This window comes from Pipistrellus hanaki, assembly GCF_964339955.1.
Source record: "Pipistrellus hanaki genome assembly, chromosome: 10".
Lineage (NCBI taxonomy): Eukaryota > Metazoa > Chordata > Mammalia > Chiroptera > Vespertilionidae > Pipistrellus > Pipistrellus hanaki.
Window position 1 is genome coordinate 67,348,266 of NC_140512.1, and position 20,108 is coordinate 67,368,373.

Consider the following 20,108-nt stretch of genomic DNA (forward strand, 5'->3'; position numbering starts at 1 on the left):
GACATTATTTTCTATGAAAGTACAACCAAAAACATTCTAAGCTAAAAATGTAACTTGAGCCAACTTTTTAACCAGAGTTACGGAACATTCACTTCAGTGGGTTCTCCTACCCAAACCAAAAAACAAACAAAAAAAAACAACATAAATGACTCTTAGGAGATGGTATCTATATTAATAAAAGGGTAATATGCTAATTAGACAAGATAGACCAGACGTCCTTCTAGAGCTAGGGGTGTCGAACTCAATCAGAGAAGGGGCCAAAATCTAAAATCCAGCCTAAATCGCGGGCCGAATGGTTTACTGAACAGTCATAAACTGACAATGTCATAAACTGACAGCGGAGTGCAGTGATGACAGCGCGGTGCGGGCCACATTGCAAGGCCTGGCGGGCTGGATTTGGCCCGCGGGCCTTGTGTTTGACACGTGTTCTAGACAAACCACAGAGCTGCAAGGGCCGAGGGCCGGCACAGGCCAGTGCAGTGCTGCAGTCCCTTTCACAGAGACGGCACGATACAGGGTGGCTCCTTCCGCAGAGGCAGTGGGAGAGGGGCTGTGCGGCCCCAGTCCCAGTGCCGCCCCTTCCGCAGAGGCAGTGGGAGAGGGGCTGTGCGGCCCCAGTCCCAGTGCCGCCCCTTCCGCAGAGGCAGTGGCGTGGAGCTGTTCCCGGCGCCATGCCTCCACAGAGGCTGGACAGGGTGCCATCTGCTGTGCCTCTACCTCCCACAGCCTCTCCCCCAGCTGGCCTGGCCCCAGATTGCTTCCACCCACCAGTGGGTGGGGGCAGGGCCAGCACTAAGAAGCGAGGGCTGAGGGCCAGCAGCCATGGTGCCGATAGTGGCAGCAGCAGCAGGGTGATGGGGGCAGTGCCTTCCCCCAGTCCACCTTGTCTCCCGCAGAGGGAGGCCAGACTGCAACTTGGGAAATACCCCGAGGACTCCCAGACTGTGAGAGGGGGCAGGCTGGGCTGAGGGACACTCTCTCCCCCCACCCCCACCCGCATAAATTTTTGTGCACCAAACCTCTAGTTCTAAAATAAAATTGCCAGTTTTAAAGCAGTAAAGTGATAGTATAGAGATTCAATATTGCGGGAAGGATAAGTTGATTGGTTACTTTTACCTAAAGATTGAAAAAATACCTGATTAATTTTACCCTGGCCGGTATGTCTTAGTGATTGAGCATTAACCTATCCAGGGGTCCTCAAACTTTTTAAAGTGGGGGCCAGATCACGGTCCCTCAGAGAGCTGGAGGGCCGGACTATATGAACTACTAATTCCTACTGTAACACCTCGGCTGCGCTCACTGCCCAAAAAACCTGGCGGGCAGGATCAGACTCCCCTGGGGGCTGCATGTGGCCCGCGGGCCGTAGTTTGAAGACCCCTGCAAACCAAGAGGCCAAGGTTCCATTCCTAGTCAGGATGCATGCCTGAGTTGTGGGCTAGGTCCCCAGCAGAGGGCATGCAGGAGGCAGCTGATCAATGGTTCTCTCATCAATGGTTCTCTCTCTCTCATCCTTCCCTCTCTCTTACTCTCTGAAATAAAATAAAATAAAAAAAAAACATATTTTTTTTAAAAAAAAGAATTAGTACGTCAGCTTTTATCTCCTTTATATTTTCATAAAATATCTTTTTCCATCCCTTTACCTTTAGTCTGTGTTTCTCATTCTGAGGTGGGGCTCTTAAAGACGGTATATACATGGGTTTTGTTTTATCCATTCAGTTGCCTTATGTCTTTTGATTGGAGCCTTTAAGCCATTTACATTTAAAATGAGTATTGATAGGTATGTATTGATTGCCATTTTATTTTTTAAACTTTCTCCTCCTCCTCCTCATCTTCCTACTCCTTTTTTTCTTTCTTTTTCCTCTTCTTTCTTTTCTCCCATTTCTCCTTCAATTTTAAATGATATCTTTGCTGGGGAAAGTAGCCTTGGTTTTGTTTTAGGCTCTTGCTCTTTGAATATTTTATGCCAATCCCTTCTGGCTGAAACATTTCTATTGAAAAATCAGCTGACAGTCTTATGGGAGCTCCCTCGTAGGTAACTGACTTCCTAACCTGGTGAAAAAGCATATCTCTTTTTTCACCAGGTTATGGGAGTTCTCAGTCATTATTCTAATAGGTTTTTCATCCCTTGCTTCTGATACCCCTATGACATGGATGTTGTTCATTTCATGTTGACCTTTGGGACAACGTTCTTTTTAAGTCTTTTTTATTTTTACTGCTCTGATCAGGTGCTTTTTTTGTCTTCCAAATTGCTGAATTGATCCTCTGCTTCATGGAGCCTACTGTTTATTCCTTCCAGTGTATTCTTTATTTCAGATATTGCATTCTTCATCTCTCACTGGTCCATTTTTTATGGTTTCTGTGTCCCTTTTCATGCTGTTGAGAATCCTTATAATCATTATTCTGAAATCTATAAGTACCATACCTCCCTTTCATTTTAGCTCTGCTGGATAATTCTATTGTTCCTTGATTTGGAGCCTGTTTCTTTGGTCTCCCCATTTTGGCTGCCTGTTTGTTTCTATGAACTAGGTGGATCTGCTGACTCTTGGTAGAGTGGCCTAAAGTAATAGATGGCCTGTGTAACCCAGTGACACAATCCTCTTGATCACCTGAGCTGGGTGCTCTAAAAATGTATTTTTTGTTATGTGGGCCCTCCTATTGTAATTGAGTCTTGATTGCTATTGGCCTGTTTGTGCATTGGATTAACCCTCAGGGAGGCTTAGCCCCCAACACAGCATGCAAGCTCTTGTGCACATGCGGATCACATGAAGCAAATTCACCTCGGCATGGTTTGATGCCTGCCAAGATCTCCCTGGGGATATGCGGCTTGTTGTCTGAAGCTTGCAACTGGGTTTATTGGTTCTGGACCTCTTCAAAGGGACGCTGGTGCAGGCCAATGTCAGACATTGTCTCAGAATGGCTCTGGGTAGCTTTTTTGGAGCTATTTGTGAGCTTGTGGCTCCATCTGCTGGGGCTAGAAGAGTGTGGAAAGGAGCGAGCTGTGCGCCAAGGTCTGCTGTTACTAGCACTGGGCACAAGGGCATATCAGCAAATATCTCAAGGTACCCTGAGATCTGCTTCTGCCTGCAAGCTATCTGTTAGGCTCAGTCACATAAAGAGCCACCAGCTGTACTTCTCCGCAGGGTGTGTGGAGAAGGATGCCACCAGGTGGGGCTATTGCTTTACCCAGGCTGCTCTGCTTGGGAAAGATGGCTTCTGCAGTATCGGGGAATGACTCAGAACAGGGATCCTGCTGGCTGACCTCTCAGCTCTCTCCCGAGAGCCATCACCAGAGACCCCTCTGCCCTCTCTCCCTCAGAGCGCAGGGGGAGTGGCTGCAAACAAAACTTTGTGTATTGACCCTTTAAGAGGGTGCCTGCATTTCCAGCTGTCCCTCCCTGACAGAAGAAACCCCACTGCTTTTTCTAAGCCAAAGGTTACATGGGCGTCTTTCCTGGTTCTGCTCCTCTGTTCTGGGGACCCTGGCTTGGGGTTTAGACCCCAGACTCTTCAGAGGACACCCCCCACAGCAGAAATATACCTCTGGAACTTTAGCTCCTGCTGTGGGATTCCAGCCTGCTCTCTGGCTCCTCCAAACTTCCTACCATTCTTGTTATGGCCTGCTCTGTAAGTTCTTGTCATAAGGCTGCACAGCATACAAAAATAAATACAATATTCCCTGACCTTAAGGGACATTTGATGTATATAAACAAACAAAAAAATAAATTGACTAATATTTATTACAAATTATTTTATATGGCAAATGTAAGAATAACCATAAGGATTTAACATATTTAAATTAATGTACTATGGTGATGGAATAATATAAACAGGTAAAAAAAAAAATAGAGTTTGCCTCCATCAATGGCAAGTGAGGAGGAGGCAAAAAAAACAAGTGGAGGATTTACAGAAGCAAGAAAGCTAACCCAGCTTTGAAGAAAATGCAATAGGACCTTCGATGAAACAAAAAAGCAACTTCCTGGGACTTGATTCTTAATTCTTCCTCAAGCTCAGCAGAGTCTGACTCGGCCTCAGGGACAAGTCCAGGCAGAGCAAAGGCTGGAAGCACACACATATTGGTTGGCTCTCAGCTGACCGTGCCACTACCCTAATAAATTACACCTTTCCGCGCATCAGCATTGCCTGACACATAACACGCCAGCTCCTTCCCTGGCTGGGGGAGGGGGGGGAGGGGGGGGAGGGGAGGGTCCTCCAGCAGAAGACTTGCTCTCTGGGCCTCCCTCCCCCAGTACGCCAGAGTTCCCGTGGCTCTCCCCAGGCTGCTTCTCACTCCGCTTCCTTACTGACCTCTCTGCCAGGAGAGCCCTGCTCTCATCTTTACAGCTGACTTACTCCTGGGCAGAATCTCCCTGGACTCCTTTCTGGAGGGCCAGGATATATCTTTTTATTGAACCTACTCCATTACAATGACCGGTTTATGCAACTGGTTCCTTTATGACCCTGTGAGTTATTGGGGGCAGTAGCTACGTCTCATTCATTTTAAGAAACCTGCATACTTAGCATAGTCGACTAGTGAAAGTTTGTGAGAGAAAATAAAATTCCTTTAAGCAGGGACTAAGGCTCATGGGGCTATTTTGTGGTGGTCGGGTGCCTGAGTGGGGTTGGAAGCAAGAATTTCCAATGTGCTGACAGGAACAAGCCTGGTCATCCCCTTCTAAGAGGGGTGTTGGAAAAAGTAAATGAAACCAGGCATATAAAGCACTGGATCAGCTTAAGCTGAGTTCTTTCCTCATCCCCTCTTCATGTGCCTCCACTCTCAATACCACGCCCAATACAACCATGACAATCAGCAAAGCCTGTGTCCCCAAGACGTGTTTAATTGCAAGAAGAGAGGTAAAACCAACTCGAAAAAAATCAAACTTTCCTTCTTCCTTTCAGCAGCAGCGTTTCTGGATTTCGTCCGCGAGCCACAGGCAGTGCAGGATGCGCTTCTTTTCAGCAGCCAGTTCCGCTTCAGAAATCTGGCCCAAGAGTTTCTGGACAAATATAGTCTGATCTTTCAGGAAAATATTCTTATTATCGCCTACATGTGGCACATCCTCCAGGGACCCCGACTTGAAATGGAAGCTTAAATGTCGGTTTCGTTTTAGACCAGGCCCTTTCTCCTCGATCCACGTCAGCGGACTGCAAAGGCAAAAGAACAGAGATGTTAGCGCAGGGCAGCACCAGGGGATGCCTGCTGCCTCCTGGGAACAGGCCCCCGTTTTGTGGCCACCTGCCCCGCAGCTGCTGCTCCCCGTGGTGGCCAAGGTGGCATCCCAGCCTCCACCAGCCTCCCACGGTAATTCCCAACTTTAGTGCCAAACAGGCCTTTAATTTTGCCACAGACAGGGGGATTCATGCAATGCTTTTTGTGCACACCACTTGGTTATTCAGGAGTTTTTACTCTGAGCCTTATGGGTCCCTCTAGGGGAGACAGATAGGAACTACAGGCAACCCATGCACCACCTGAGATTTTGTGAAAACTATTCCCATGCGAATGTGCATTTTAATGGGAAAGTATCCCTTCATTACGTTCTCAAAGAAGTCGATGACACCGGCACACGCCAGACAAAAACCATGAGCGAATTCTAGCAACTGTACAACAGGGTTTCAAGTAATGATCCCCATCTTGCTAGTTCTATTGTGGCCTTTGAAGAGCAGGCCTCCCCTTCTCCCCACCTCCCGCTGGGGTCCTGCTCCATGCCACCTTGCTGTTTGGAGACAGCTGCAACTTAACCATTTGTATCTGGAAACAACCAGCAGAGGCTCCTCACGTGCAGTGACAAGGCCTGGAAAAGTATCTACTTGTAAAATCTGGCCTGCAGGCTAAGAAAGGATTTGGGGGAGAAAGAGGAAAGTGGCTCACAGATCCCAAAGCATTCTTCCCGGGAAAATCAGAAGCAAGAGCTGCACACACGGGAGGAGAGGCTTTCCGCACACAGCACACTACCCCACGGGGTCTGTAAACCAAGCAGGGGGGACCCTTCTGCTCAAGAACTGTGGTGCAGCTAGTTGCCTGTTCTGGAAGCCATTAACACGATCCACGTGTGAATCAACACTAACCCATAAACGTGATGTTCACCTTCAGGTCAGGCAGAGACTCTAGTAAACAGTAATTAAGTTAAATTAGTAAACTTGTAAGGTGTTCAAATCTATCAACTAACCTGTTTTCTGGTTATGACATGAATAAAAAAAATACATGATTATTATCAACTCTATAAAAAAGTTGGTATAAATTCTTCTAAAAAGTTTAATTTTAGCTCAGCCAGTTTGGCTCAGTGAATAGAACGTCAGCCTGTGGACTGAAAGGTCCCAGGTCCAATTCTGTTCTAGGGCACGTGCCTGGGTTGCTGGCTCAATCCCCAGTAGGGTCATGCAGGAGGCAGCCGATCCATGATTCTCTCTCATCTTTGATGTTTCTATCTCTCTTTCTCCCTCTCCCTTCCTCTCTGAAATAAAAAAATATATATATTTTAAAAAACAGTTAATTTCATAGCTAGTTTTTTAGAGTTTTGTCTGTGTTTGCTTTATTGAGGTAGAGATGACAAGTGACATATTAGTGTCAGCCTATGGCTAGCTTCAAAACTCATGACACAGCCTTTACAAACATTCCAGGATGTGATGACAAAGATTACTATCAATGCTTCTTATTAACTGCTTTAACACCAGACAAAAAGCATTGTGATATTCCAAATATTCTAATCTACCTGAGACAATTTCTCAGAGTCCTCCAAATAACATTCAGCCTTGGAATTTGAGGGAATACAAAATGCCAGGATGTCTCCTCCACTTCAACTTCCTAAGAGTGAAAATGAATAACAAGTGCACAACATCTTTACCTATGTTGTAGTGGTGATGGTGGTGAAATTAAAAATGCCATTTGTGAGGTGGAGAGAATTATGTGAACTAAAAAATTATGGTCCTTGCCATCTGCCCAACCTTCACCCGGGGCTTTGCAATGAGAGTCAGCTCTTGTTTCCGGTCTGATTCCCACTCCACGACCCAGCACAGCACCTCCCCCTCTAAGCAGCACGATCTGACTCTCCAGGTTCCCCTTCCCTGCTCTCCTGCAGCGCCCTGAGCTACCGTTAGCTCTGAACACAGGGCACAGCACCTGCCATAGATATGGCTGCAAATCCACGTGACCAGCATCAGAGCTAGGGACCCCTGCTATCACTGCACGTGCTGTCCATCATCTGTTACCTCTGCCTTTGTCTAGGAAAGAGGGGACTCCTCTAAGTGGACATCAGGTTTCACTCAGGAAAAAAAATAATTTCCCCTTTTTTTAAATACCCTAATGGTCTGTTTATTTTACTACCAAGAGACCCACACACATAGGAACTCTAAAACCTTCGCTGTTTTAAATATTATACACAGCTGACATGCTTTTAAAAGAAATTGATAAATGAGTTTTTAATAGAAATTAAAAACACATTTATTAAAAGAAATTAATAAATGTGTTTTTGTTGAAAAAAGACTTGGTATGAGAGAGAATCAGAATATTTGGGGAACAGTATGACAGTATGATGTGACGATAAAGGTAACCAAAATTTTGGACATGTGATAAGCAAGCAGGGTAACATGTTAATGGCAAGATCTAGGTGGTATTTGTAAGGGTGTTCTTTGCAAAATTCTTTCAACCTCACCATATGTCTGAAACTTTTACAGTAAAATTAGAGACCCGGTGCACAAAAATTCATGCACTGGAAGGAGGCGGTCCCTCAGCCCAGCCTGCACCCTCTCACAGTCTGGAAGTTCTCAGGGGATGTCTTACTGACAGCTTAGACCTGCTCCATGGGAGCAGGCCTAAGCCACAGTCTGGCCTCCCTCTGCAGGAGGTGACCGGGCCAGCCAATCAGGGAACGGCACCACCCCAATCACTCTGCCATTGCCACCCAGCCTCAGCCTCCTTCTGCAGGAGGCAAAGACAGGGAATCAGGTGACAGTGCTGCCTTCCCCCATAGCCCCCCCCATCGCCCCTCCACTGTCGCTGATTGCTACCCCCCCACCCCCCTTCGTTGTTCCTCCCTCTGCCCGCTGGCATGCACCTTGGCTGGCCTGGCACCACCTGCTCGCTGGCCCTGCCCCCCACTGACTGGTCGTTCTGCCATTTGGTCGATTTGCATATTCCACTTTTATTATATAGGATTTTGGGACATATTCAGGCCACAGAAGCTACTAGATCTCATATTGCTCAACTGTATGGCTCAGGCAACCTGCTCAAATTCTGTAAGTCTGTTTACTTACTAGCAAAGGGTATCATGTTTGTCTTATTTACCTTTCATGGCCGCTGTGAAGAAGAACTAGAGCAACATACATGAAATATTAGTAACTGTCCTGTTAGCAAAAGCAGGCAGCCCTTCTGGAGTTGGGGCTAAGGGTGTAGGTCCCCCAGGATCCCTCTAGATTCACTCTGATGAACTCAGGAAAATGTCCTTAAGTTTTCTTCTCTTCACGGTTTCTCACAACCTACCGTTTGTTCTCTGTCTCCAAGCACACAGTCATTTTCAGGTAATGATCTTCCTTTCGCTCTTCCAAAGTGGCAGATACAAGAGAAAGTTCCCCGAAGAGAGAGACAAGCCAGGTCAGGCGAGAAATGCCACTGAATGCAGGGAAACCGAACCGCTCTTGCTCCAGTGGGCCAGCTGTGGGAATTACAAACACTGTGGGAAGCGGGAAGCAAAGGACTGACAGCGGGAGAGCAGGGGCGGGACACACGTGGGAGTGGCAGGGAGTACCCATGTGGCTGGTGATCAGGACAGCACAGCCTCGCCTTACCACATGGGTGTGCAAGATGACGAATCATGCTGATGAAAACTCAGGTGCGTGAATGTAAACCCTTTCATAAAAGTGTCTCATTTTTTTCTTGTTTTTTATTAAATTTGGTTTTGTTAGTATAATAAAACATGTTATTGGAAACAGCAGTCCATCTAGTCCATGGGCTAATGAAAATGTTTCAGATTTCTAATATGTATGTGTGCATATACACAGACACATGTATATCATACATATGTATCCTCTTCAGTTGATGAGTTGAAGAAGTAAGAAACCAATATATTCAGCTCAAGTATATATACACTCTCCTATCTGTATACATGTCAAGAAGGATAGATTGAGAAACTTCTAGGACAATATCATTAGTGCCACTGTTCTTTTTTGGGGGGAATTAGCAAAGGATGATTGTTATCTTTTTAATTTTAAAAATAAAATGCTTTTAATAATATGTATATAGTTGTTCTAAGTATTCTATTGGTTAAGATATTATTTCTTAATTTGAATATTATTTCAAATAACAGTAACACCTCATTTTCCCAATAATATCTTAACCAATAGAATACTTAGAACAACTATGTACATATTATTAAAAGTATTTTATTTTTAAAATTAAAAAGATAACAATCATCCTTTGCTAATTCCCCCCAAAAAAGAACAGTGGCACTAATGATGTTTCTATTATAACAACACCACTTGCAAGTGCATTGTGAGTACTGTTAATTCAGTAAATGAGAGCGACATAAGTTCTGAAATTCATAAAGTGTTTAAGAACACTTGTGATAGCCCCACCGGTTTGGCTCAGTGAATAGAGCGTAGGTCTCAGACTGAAGAGTCCCGGGTTAGAGTCCGGTCAAGGGAACATACCTAGGTTGCAGGTTCCATCCCAGGCCCTGCCCGGAGCTACCAATAGATGTGTCTCTCTCACATCAATGTTTCTATTTGTCCTCTCATCCTTCACCTTCCACTCTCTCTAAACATCAATGGAAAAATATCCTCGGGTGAGGATTAACAACAACAAAAAACATCACTCCTTATAACGATTCTTCTGAGAATGCTACCTGCAAACTCTTTGAGAACAGTCTTAAAGTCAAGAATGAAAGGGTATTCTTCATTATGTAATGAATATAGTGAAGTAATTATGATCTCTTAAAAAAGCATATATTTCTAAGAATACTAGAAATATAAATTTAAAATGTTATATGTTAAAATTTAGGTTAATTATATCAGTGAATGTTATATCAAGAACAATTTAATAAAGACTTGCAAACCGCGTTCACTGGGACCTCACCTTCCCTGTGAAGGTGTGTTCCTATTGTTAGCAGCCCCAGCCTAAGTGAATGTAAGTAATCTGATTCTTAATGCATGTTGAAGTATATAACTACTCATAGCTAGAACATTTCTAAGAATGCTGCTTACAAAAGGTGTTGTGTCAAGTACTATTTTACAGAATAGAGCAATTCTCTCTGTAATGCATCACCCCCAACAGTGTTTAAGTATGCTTGTAATAAGGGTACCAGAAGTAAAGAAAGTGAGCAAGAGAGAAAACCTATTTGAAGAATTAAGGACAGAAAACTACCCTAGTTTGGTGAAGGAACATGGAGCAATAAGTATTACTACATCAGTAGTCTTTTTTCCTGTTCTCATTGACTTATTTTTTTCCCATCACTTTCAACCTGTGTGTATCTTTTGTTCTGAGGTGAGTCTCTTGTACACAGCATATACACTGAGTGATCAGATTATTATGATCTCTGAATGCATAATAATCTGGCCAGTCAGTGTATATCTTGTACAATAAAAGGCTAATATGCAAATTGTCCCCTCAACCAGGAGTTCGACCAGCAGGCAGGCTGGCCAACTGCCCATGTCCCCTCCCCCTGGCCAGGCTGGCTGGACCTCACTCATGCATGAATTCATGCACTGGGCCTCTAACACACACACACACACTGAGTGGCCAGATTATTATGCATTCAGAGATCATAATAATCTGGCCACTCAGTGTATGAGTCATATATTGTTATCCTTTCTGTCACACTGTGTCTTTCGATTAGAGCATTTCATCCATTTGCACTTACAGCTACTAATGATAGGTACTTATTTATTGCCATTTTTTTTAAAGGCTATGTTCTTCTTTCTCTGTGTCTTAAAATAGCCCCGTTAGCATTTCTTGTATTGCTGGTTTGATGCTAATGAACGCCTTTCATCTTCTTTTGCAGCTCTTTATTTGACCTTCCATTTTAAATGATAGCCATGCTGGATAGAGCAGTCTTGTTGCAGGTTCTTGCTTTTTATTACTTAGTGTACTTCATGCCAAGCCCTTCTGGCCTGGCATGTTTCTGTGGAGAGATCAGCCGACAGCTTTATGGGAACTGACTGTTTCTCTCTTACTGCATTTAAGATTCTCTCTGTGTTTAATTTTGGCCATTTTAATTATTATGTGTCTTGGTGTGGTCTCCTTGTGTTTATCTTGGGGACTCTCCGTTCTTCCTGAACTTGTGTGACATTTTCCTTCACCAGGCAAGGGCAGTTTTCTCTCATGAATTCCTCAAAGAGGTTCTCTCCCTTACTTCTGGTAACCATATAATGTTGATGTTGTTACATTTCATGTTGTCCCAAAGTTCCTTTAATCTTTCCTTCTGTTTAATTACTTTGTCTTTTTCCTAGTCTGACTGATTTTTTTTTTCTGTTTTGTCTTTTATATCTGACAAAATTGAGTATAAAACAAAGACCATAAAAGAAGCAAAGGTCACTACATAATAATAAAAAGATCACTGAGCAGTGTGGCCTGCAACCGCGTGGTAAGAAATGGAAATGTTCAGGGTGGCTGGAGTGAAAGAGCTCCAAGTGAGGGCTAACAGTGTCCACTTCCCTTGTCAGGGGATTTAATAAATAACATAATGTTCTCATAAGGTGCTCAATAAATACTCTTCTGTTCCTCTCTTGATTTGTTTGATTATATCAACTTCTAGTCCTGGAATTCCATGATTCTTACCATACTACATGGGTTCTGTTGTGTATAGGTTTATACACTGTCATTGTGCATGTTAAATAAATAGTCTCTATGATGGATGGCAGAAGTCTAAGTAAAAGAGTATAAGTGGTTGGAACAAACACTAATAATAATAATAATAAAAGGATCAATCTAAAAAGAGGCTATAATTCTTATTAACATATATGCACTCAATATATGGACCTAAGTTTAAAATAATTTTTGGTAGATTAAAATTTTTTTTAAAAAAATATATTTTTTATTAATTTCAGAGAGGAAGGTAGAAAGAGAGAGAGATAGAAACATCAATGATGACAGAGAATCATTGATCGGCTGCCTCTTGCACATCTCCTACTGGGGATCGAGCCCACAACCCCAGCATGTACCCTTGACCAGAATCAAACTTGAGATCCTTCAGTTTGATTCTGGCCAATATTCTATCCATTAAGCCAAACTGGCTAGGGCTTTTGGTGCACTTTAAGGAAGAGATCAACTGCAATACAATCATAGTAGGAGATTTTAAACCCCACTGTCATCAACGGATAGATCTTCCATAGAAATATCAATAAGGAAACAGCAACCTTAAATGACACACTAGATCAGGAATTAATTGATATCTACAAAACATTTCATCCCAAATGAGCAGAATATTCTCAAGTGCACCTGGAACATTCTTAAAGACAGACCACACTTAAGGACACAAAAGAAGCCTCAATAAATTTAAGAAGATTGTAATTAGATTAAGCATCTTCTCTGACCACAATGACATTGAAATAGATTAAAGCATGATAAAAAAAAAAGCTCAAAAAAATATTGAAATACATGTAGGTTAAATAGCATGTTGTTCATTAATAGAGTACCAATAAGATCAAGGAAGAAATAAAAAATTATCTGGACACAAATAAAAATGAACACACAACCATCCAAATATATGGGGCACAGCGAAAGCAGTCCTGAGAGGGGAGTTCATAGAATTACAGGCCTACCTCAGCAAGTAAGCAAAATCTCTAGTAAACAATCTAGTCCTACACCTGAAAGAATTGTGGGGGTAAAAACACCTCAGGAACAGTCCAGAGCAAGTAGAAGAAAGGAAATAATAAAGGTCAGAAAAGAAATAAATGGCATAGAAACTAAAATAAATATATATATATATATATATATATATATATATATATATATATATATTTCAATGAACCCAAGAGCTGGTTATTTGAAAAGATACAAAAGACTGATGAATCTTTAACCAGATTCATCAAGAAACAAAGAGATCAGAGCCAAATAAATATAATCAGAAATAAAATGGAGAGGTAACTACAGACATCACAGAAACCCAAATGATAGTATACAAATATTACAAATAACAATATGTCAAGAAAAAAAGACAAGTTGGGCAAAATGGACAAATTCCTAGGAACACACAGTCTTCCAAAATTGTGTCATGAAGAAGCTGAACACCTGAATAGACCAATAACAATTAATGGAATCTAAGGACTATCCGGTAAACTTCTGGGAGACCAAAGCCCTGGATCAAACGGCTCCAAGGGCGAATTTTACCAAACATCCAAAGAAGAACTAACAGCAATCCTCCTCAAACTATTCCAAAAATCCAAGAGGAGGGGAGACTTCCAAGATCATGTTATGAGGCCAACATTATCCTAATACCAAAACCAGATAAAGATACTAGAGAAAAAGAAAATTATAGGCCAATATCCCTGATGAACATTGATGCAAAAATCCTCAAAAAATATTAGCACGTCAGATCCAGCACTACACTAAAAAATAATATACCATTATTAAGTGAAATTTATTTTGGGGATTCAAGGTTGGTACTATAGCCACACATCAATAAATGTGATACGTCGTGTAAATAAAATAAAATATAAAAGTCACATGAGCATATCATTAGATACAGAAAAGCATTCAATAAAATCTAATCCCCATATATGACAATAACTCTCAGCAAAGTGGGAATAGAGGGATCATACCTCATCATAATAAAGATAATTTGTGAAAAACCTATAGCCAACATCATACTCAATGAGCAAAAAGTAAAAGTATTTCCCTTAAGTTCAGGAAAAAGACAGGGATGTCCACCTTCATCATACTTATTCGACATAATAATTGAAGTCCTAGCCATAACGAACAGACAAGAAGAATAAATAAAAGACATCCAAGTGGGAAAGGATCAAGTAAAACTGTTATTTGCAGAAAACATGATTTTGTATATATAAAACCCTAAAGACTCCACCCAAACCTTCTAGAGCTAATAAATTCAACAAAATTGCAGAATTCAAAAGTAACTTTCAGAAATCAATGGCATTTTTATACACCAATAATGAACTATCATTAAGAGAAACTAAGAAAACAACTCTATTTAGTATTACAACAATAAAAATAAAGTACCTAGGAATAAATTTAACTCAGGAGAAGATAAACAAATGGGAACACAACAAGTTAAAAAGCTGCACAGCAAGAGAAACCATTGACACAATGAAAAGGAAACCCACTGTATGTGAGAATATATTTATGAAGGATACATCCAATAAGGGGTTAATTTCCAAAGTATATAAAGAACCTATACAATTCAACATCAGGAAGACAAACAATCCAATTAAAAAATGGGCAAAGGACCTGAATAGACGCTTCCCCAAAGAGGACATACACATGGCCAATAGATGTGAAAAAATGCTCAAAGTCAGTAATCATCAGAGAGATGCAAAATAAAAACTACAACGAAGTACCACCTCACACCTGTCAGAATGGCTACCATCAATAAATTAAGAAACAAGTGCTAGAAAAAACAAGGTTTAAAATTATTAGATTTTAAAATTCTTTGAAGTGTAAAAGTTTATTAATTAAAAAAGAAAAAACAACAACAACAACAACAACAACAAAAGAAGATTGAAAAACCTGATGAACAATATTAGCTGTTGATTGTAGTAGAGTCGGAGATACTGGAGGGGAGTGGACTGACAGTTCTCGGGGAAAGGGGGGAGTGGTGGATGCGGGAAGAGACTGAACATAAACTGTGCACCTATAGATGAGGACAATGGGGGGTGGGGAGGGGGCGGAGAGTGGAGTGGGAACCTGGTGGAGGGGGGAAGAAATGAGGAACCTTTGTAATAATATGAACAATAAAGATTGATTTTAAAAAAAAAGAAAGAAAGAAAGAAAGAAAGAAAGAAAGAAAGAAAGAAAGAAAGAAAGAAAGAAAGAAAGAAAGAAAGAAACAAGTGCTGGCGAGGATGTGGAGAAAAGGGAGTCCTTGTGCCCTGCTGGTGGGAGGGCAGACTGGTGCAGTCACTGTGGAGAACAGTATGGAGTTTCCTCAAAAATTAAAAATGGAACTGTCTGTTGACCCAGTGACCCCACTTCTGGAAATATATGCTAAGAATCCTAAAACACCAATCAGAATATATACATCCCCGTGTTTATAACAGCGTTGTTTATAATAGTTAAGATCTAGAAACAGCCTAAGTGCCCATCAGTAGATGAGTGGATAAAAAAGCTGTGATACATTTACACAATGTGGCTATATAAAAGGAGGAACTGTCATCCTTTGGGACAGCATAGGTGAACCTGGAGATTATTATGCTAAGCCAAATAAGCCAAAGAAAGACAAATGCTATAAGATCTCTCTAATATGTGGAATCTAAGGAACAAAATTAACCAAGGAACACAATGGGATCAGAAGCTTGGACACACGGAACATACTGGCTGACATCTGATGGGGTGTGGGTGGGAGTGACTATCTAAAGAAGATGAAGGGATTAACTAAAGAACATATACAGTATATAAAATCTCCCATGGACTCAGACAATAGTTTAATGAAGCACAAGGGAGGGGGAGGCGGGTATAGGGGTGGGCAAAGGGGGTGGGGAAGGGGGACACCTGCAATAATACCTACATTAAAATTTTTAATAGAAACTGCTGACACTGCTTTGGCTCAGTGGATAGAGCGTCGGCCTGCGAACTGAAAGGTCCCAGGTTCGATTTCGGTCAAGGGCATGTACCTTGGTTGCTGGCACATCCCCAGTGGGGGTGTGCAGGAGGCAGCTGATCCATATTTCTCCCTTATTGATGTTTCTAACTCTTTATCCCTCTCTCCCTTCCTCTCTGTAAAAAGCCAATAAAATATTAAAAAAAATTTTTTTTTTTAATAGAAACAAACAAAAAGTTTAAAAATCACTACCTAACCAATCATTAGACTCCATATAAGTGAGATCTTATTGGATCTGTATTTTTCTGACTGGTTTGAGTCAGGTGCATGCATACATTTTTGCCAATTGAAAAAATGGGGCGGGGGTGGGGAGAAGGGAGAGGGAAAGCATTGCCACGCTACGTCAGGGTTTCATGAAAGCTCCCAGGGAAGGTGGCCAGACAGGGAGCCCAGGTAAGGGTTGGAAAGGCAAGGTGTCCGTCCAAAGGCGACGGCAAGAGGAGGCGGCTCCAGGAGGCTCCTGCTACTCATGGATGTGCCCAAAGAATCACCAAGACAGAGTACGTAGCAAAATATACATCAGATCCAAATGTGGCCACAGTCGATGTCCTGTAACTTGTGGGAGGAAAGGCAGGCTAGCTGTCCTATTTGCTCCACAAAGAGACTTTCTCCTCCCCAAGAACCTTTCCCTCCATCCCTCTTTGAAAAGATAGGTTTCACTTTCAACTTCCTGTGAGAAAATAATGTCCGGCTTGTTAAGATTTCATGAGGCATAACTCTGCTTAGTAGACTGGCACAGTGGCCTAACAATGCTTATAATTTCTAATACACTTTTTAAAACAGATATATATTTTATTGATTTTTTTTTTTAAAGAGAGGTAGGAAGAGGGACAGAGAGTTAGAAACATCGATGAGAGAGAATCATCGATCAGCTGTCTCTTGCACAACCCCCCACTGAGGATGTGCCCGCACCCAAGGTACATGCACTTGACGGGAATCGAACCTGGGACCTTTCAGTCTCGAAGGCCGACGCTCTATCCACTGAGCCAAACCGGTTTCGGCTCTAATACACTTTTTACCTAAGCACACCAAGCAATTCAGTCTCATTTGAGAACAAAAAGAAAAATTAGATACTCTTATTGTTTGTAGGTGCATAATAAATTAAACTGGCCCTCCGTGAGAGTCTTTAGTAAAATAAACCAAAGCTCATCCTGAGAGCTAGGAAATAACCATCTGGCATCTGGCCCCACCAGTCCCACGTGGCCCGTGATCCCACCGAAAACTGACCTGTGAAGTGAAGAGATCCTTTCTGCAGGTCTTTCCCCGCCACTTCCTTTTTCAGGAACGCAAACTCCTCCATCAAGAGCTCAATATGTTCCTCATGCAAGACTCTCCCTGTGACGACAAAAACGGAAGAGGAAGGCAATCATCAATTGTGTACAGCCATGCCTCCCAGAGTATAAATCTGTGTTTGCCCAGCACAGAAGGACACACAGACCCCAAAACCAATTCGGGAACCACCACACCTTTAAACACCCCGGCTGTAGGTAGTGCCAATTCTAAAATTACAACAGGAATAACAATCTAAGAAAGCAAGATTCTGTCCACCTGCCTCAAAGGCAAGATGAGATCAGGGAAATATCAGAATGGTGTAGCATAAAATTCTAAGACACAAAAAGAAGAAAGGGGGTTCTCGAGATTAAAGGAAAGAAGCTGGAACTAGACTTTATTTCAAAGAATTGGAAAGAAAAAAATCAGATGACTTTTTAAATTATCTGGGTTAGAGGGAAAATAAAACTTTAATATTTATAATATTTTTAATTCTAAAAGAAAGCTATTTAAAATTTTTGCTCGAATGGCTTTTTCATACCTAAGCCAGGAATTTCATAACAAACCCAAACTGTTTTTGTGGGGTTTTTAAAATATATTTTATTGATTTTTTTACAGAGAGGAAGGGAGAGCGATAGTTAGAAACATTGATGAGAGAGAAACATCGATCAGCTGCCTCCTGCACACCCCCCACTGGGAACGTGTCCACAACCAATGCACATGCCCCTGACTGGAATCGAACCTGGGACCTTTCAGTCCGCAGACCGGCGCTCTATCCACCGAGCCAAACCCTCGGCCCAAACTGTTTTGTAATTAAGTGTAAAGTCTGGTTCTGATCTACACTTTCATTGAAACAAAGAGAGAAATCTGGGCCATGGAAGACACTCACCAACCTTTGCTTAACTCAGACTCACAGAAAACACTGCAGAACACACCGAGCTTGTTTTGCACCTCACTGAGTGGGCGGGAATGTCTTCGGAGCCTCCAGAGAGAGGTGTGTGGGAGAGTGAGATTCCTCCCACCCACTCCCTAGCCCATAAATAGTGTCAGAGCTTCTTACAGTGAACAGCCGTTTTCTCCTCTGGGTGATTCCGTCATGTGCAGGAGCATGAGGGGAGGCTGGGCATTGGGAAGTTAAACATGTTTCAGAGCATGTTGTATTCTCTCCAGCACTATTTCTATGTTTCCATTTCGCATTTCCATATCCATGGTCATTAAGAAAATTTTTACCTTTCAACTGCATCTTTGGTTGTTTTTCTATCATTCACTCAATGCTCTACTACTGTGATAAATGTGGCAACCACAGTATACACATATACACACTAACGCACGCACGCACGTACACATACACATACACACACATCTATATACACATTCTCTTTAGTTGAGTTCACTGAAAGGACCAATCTCTCTCTCTCTCTCTCTCTCTCCCTCTCTCCCTCTCTCTCTCTTTTTCCTCCTTCCACTCCCTCACAGGGGTCTTCAAACTACGGCCCGCGGGCCACATGCGGCCCGCAGAGGAGTCTGATCCGGCCCGCCAGGTTTTTTGGGCAGTGAGCGCAGCCGAGGTGTTACAGTAGGAATTAGTAGTTCATATAGTCCGGCCCTCCAGCTCTCTGAGGGACAGTGATCTGGCCCCCACTTTAAAAAGTTTGAGGACCCCTCCAACAAAAAAGAAACGTGGGAACTTGCTTACAGGTAATCTGAGGAGAGGTCTGCTAACAGTCACTATGTCTCTGTGGGGACAAAGGACTAAGAGGAAAAGAGCCCCAGGGAACTTTCTGGGGTAATAAAATGTGTTATATCTTGACTGGAGTAATAATTGCATGGGCTTATACTTTGTCAGAATTCATTTAACTCTGAACTTAAAATCTCAGCTTTTTATCATATGAAAATGACATCTCAATTTATAAAATGCCTAGATTTAAGTCATTCATTAAGTTATTTAGATGAATCTCAGAATTATTACTCAGTTTCTTCAAGGCCTTGGTTGTGTTCTATTCAGAGCTGCTGTTGTAGAAGAAAAAAGACATGTTTTTAGCAATTCTTGCATCAAAGGGTTCTAGCTCTGTAACCAGTTTCACTATTGATGCAAGTGCTAGAAAATGTGTGTCCTGGTTATTAAACTAGAGGCCTAGGGGGTCCCTCGGCCTGGCCTGTGCCCTCTCACCATCTGGACCCCTAGAGGGATGCTGGAGAGTTGTTTTTGGTCCGATCCCCACAGGCCAGGTGAGGGACCCCACCGGTGCATGAATCCATACCTCTAGTATGCATATAAGATCTTTGGTTAATCTCTTCCTGCCCTCCCCCCTCCCTCTGAGATTCATCAGTCTGCTCCATATTTCCATGCCTGTGGTTTCCACTCCTGTATTGAGTGTCTATCCCCTAGTGGTCAGGGCGTGTCATAGCTACTTGCCAGTCAGCCAGTCACTTAGGCTTTTATACATGTAGATATGTCAAACCTCACAAGCTATCCCTTATGACTGGTGAAGTGAGAGATGGGGTTTGAGAGACACTAATCCTAGAAGGTTGCTGAGAAGCAGAAGAGGAGGCCACGAACTGGGCCACCAAGAGATACGTGCATCCATAAGACAAGGTTTTCCATTCCATTTGTGAACTATAAAGCACAAAAAGTACATTTAACCAAGCACTAGTCAACTACATAGCAATCAACGCTGGGACTGTTTCCTAGGGTATCCTGGATAAATATATCAGAATAATTCTCAATAACTTTTCGTATTTAAAGATGAGATCTCCATCAATATAATTCTATCCTCTGCCAACGGAAGTAACCTATATACATAAAAGCCTAAGCAACCAAATGACCAAAATTACTGAAAGACTGGTCTTCTGGTTGCTATGATGCACACTGACCACCAGGGGGCAGATGATCAATGCAGGAGCTGCTCCCTGGTGGTCAGTGCACTCCCATAGCCAAATTCCCCCAGCTGGCCCACCTCCTGTTGTCCTTTCCCCCATAATTGCAGGTGTCTCCATTGTTTCTTTTTCTAAAATATATTTTCATTGATTTCAGAGAGGAAGGGAGAGGGAAAGAGAGATACAGTAGAAACCTCAATG

General features: G+C 42.4%; 1 protein-coding gene across 1 annotated transcript in view; it reads right to left on the reverse strand.

The window, feature by feature from the left end:
* Nucleotides 1-4,814: 4,814 nt before the first annotated feature.
* BLVRA (biliverdin reductase A) overlaps nt 4,815-20,108 on the reverse strand; it is a 45,585-nt gene continuing 30,291 nt past the window's right edge. Inside the window, exons 6-8 of the mRNA XM_084896240.1 lie at nt 16,989-17,096; nt 8,474-8,645; nt 4,815-5,142 (exon numbers count right to left, since the gene is read on the reverse strand). Of these exons, the coding sequence (XP_084752366.1) occupies nt 4,893-5,142; nt 8,474-8,645; nt 16,989-17,096 (530 nt within the window). The 3' untranslated portion in view covers nt 4,815-4,892. The remainder of the gene's footprint in view (nt 5,143-8,473; nt 8,646-16,988; nt 17,097-20,108) is intronic.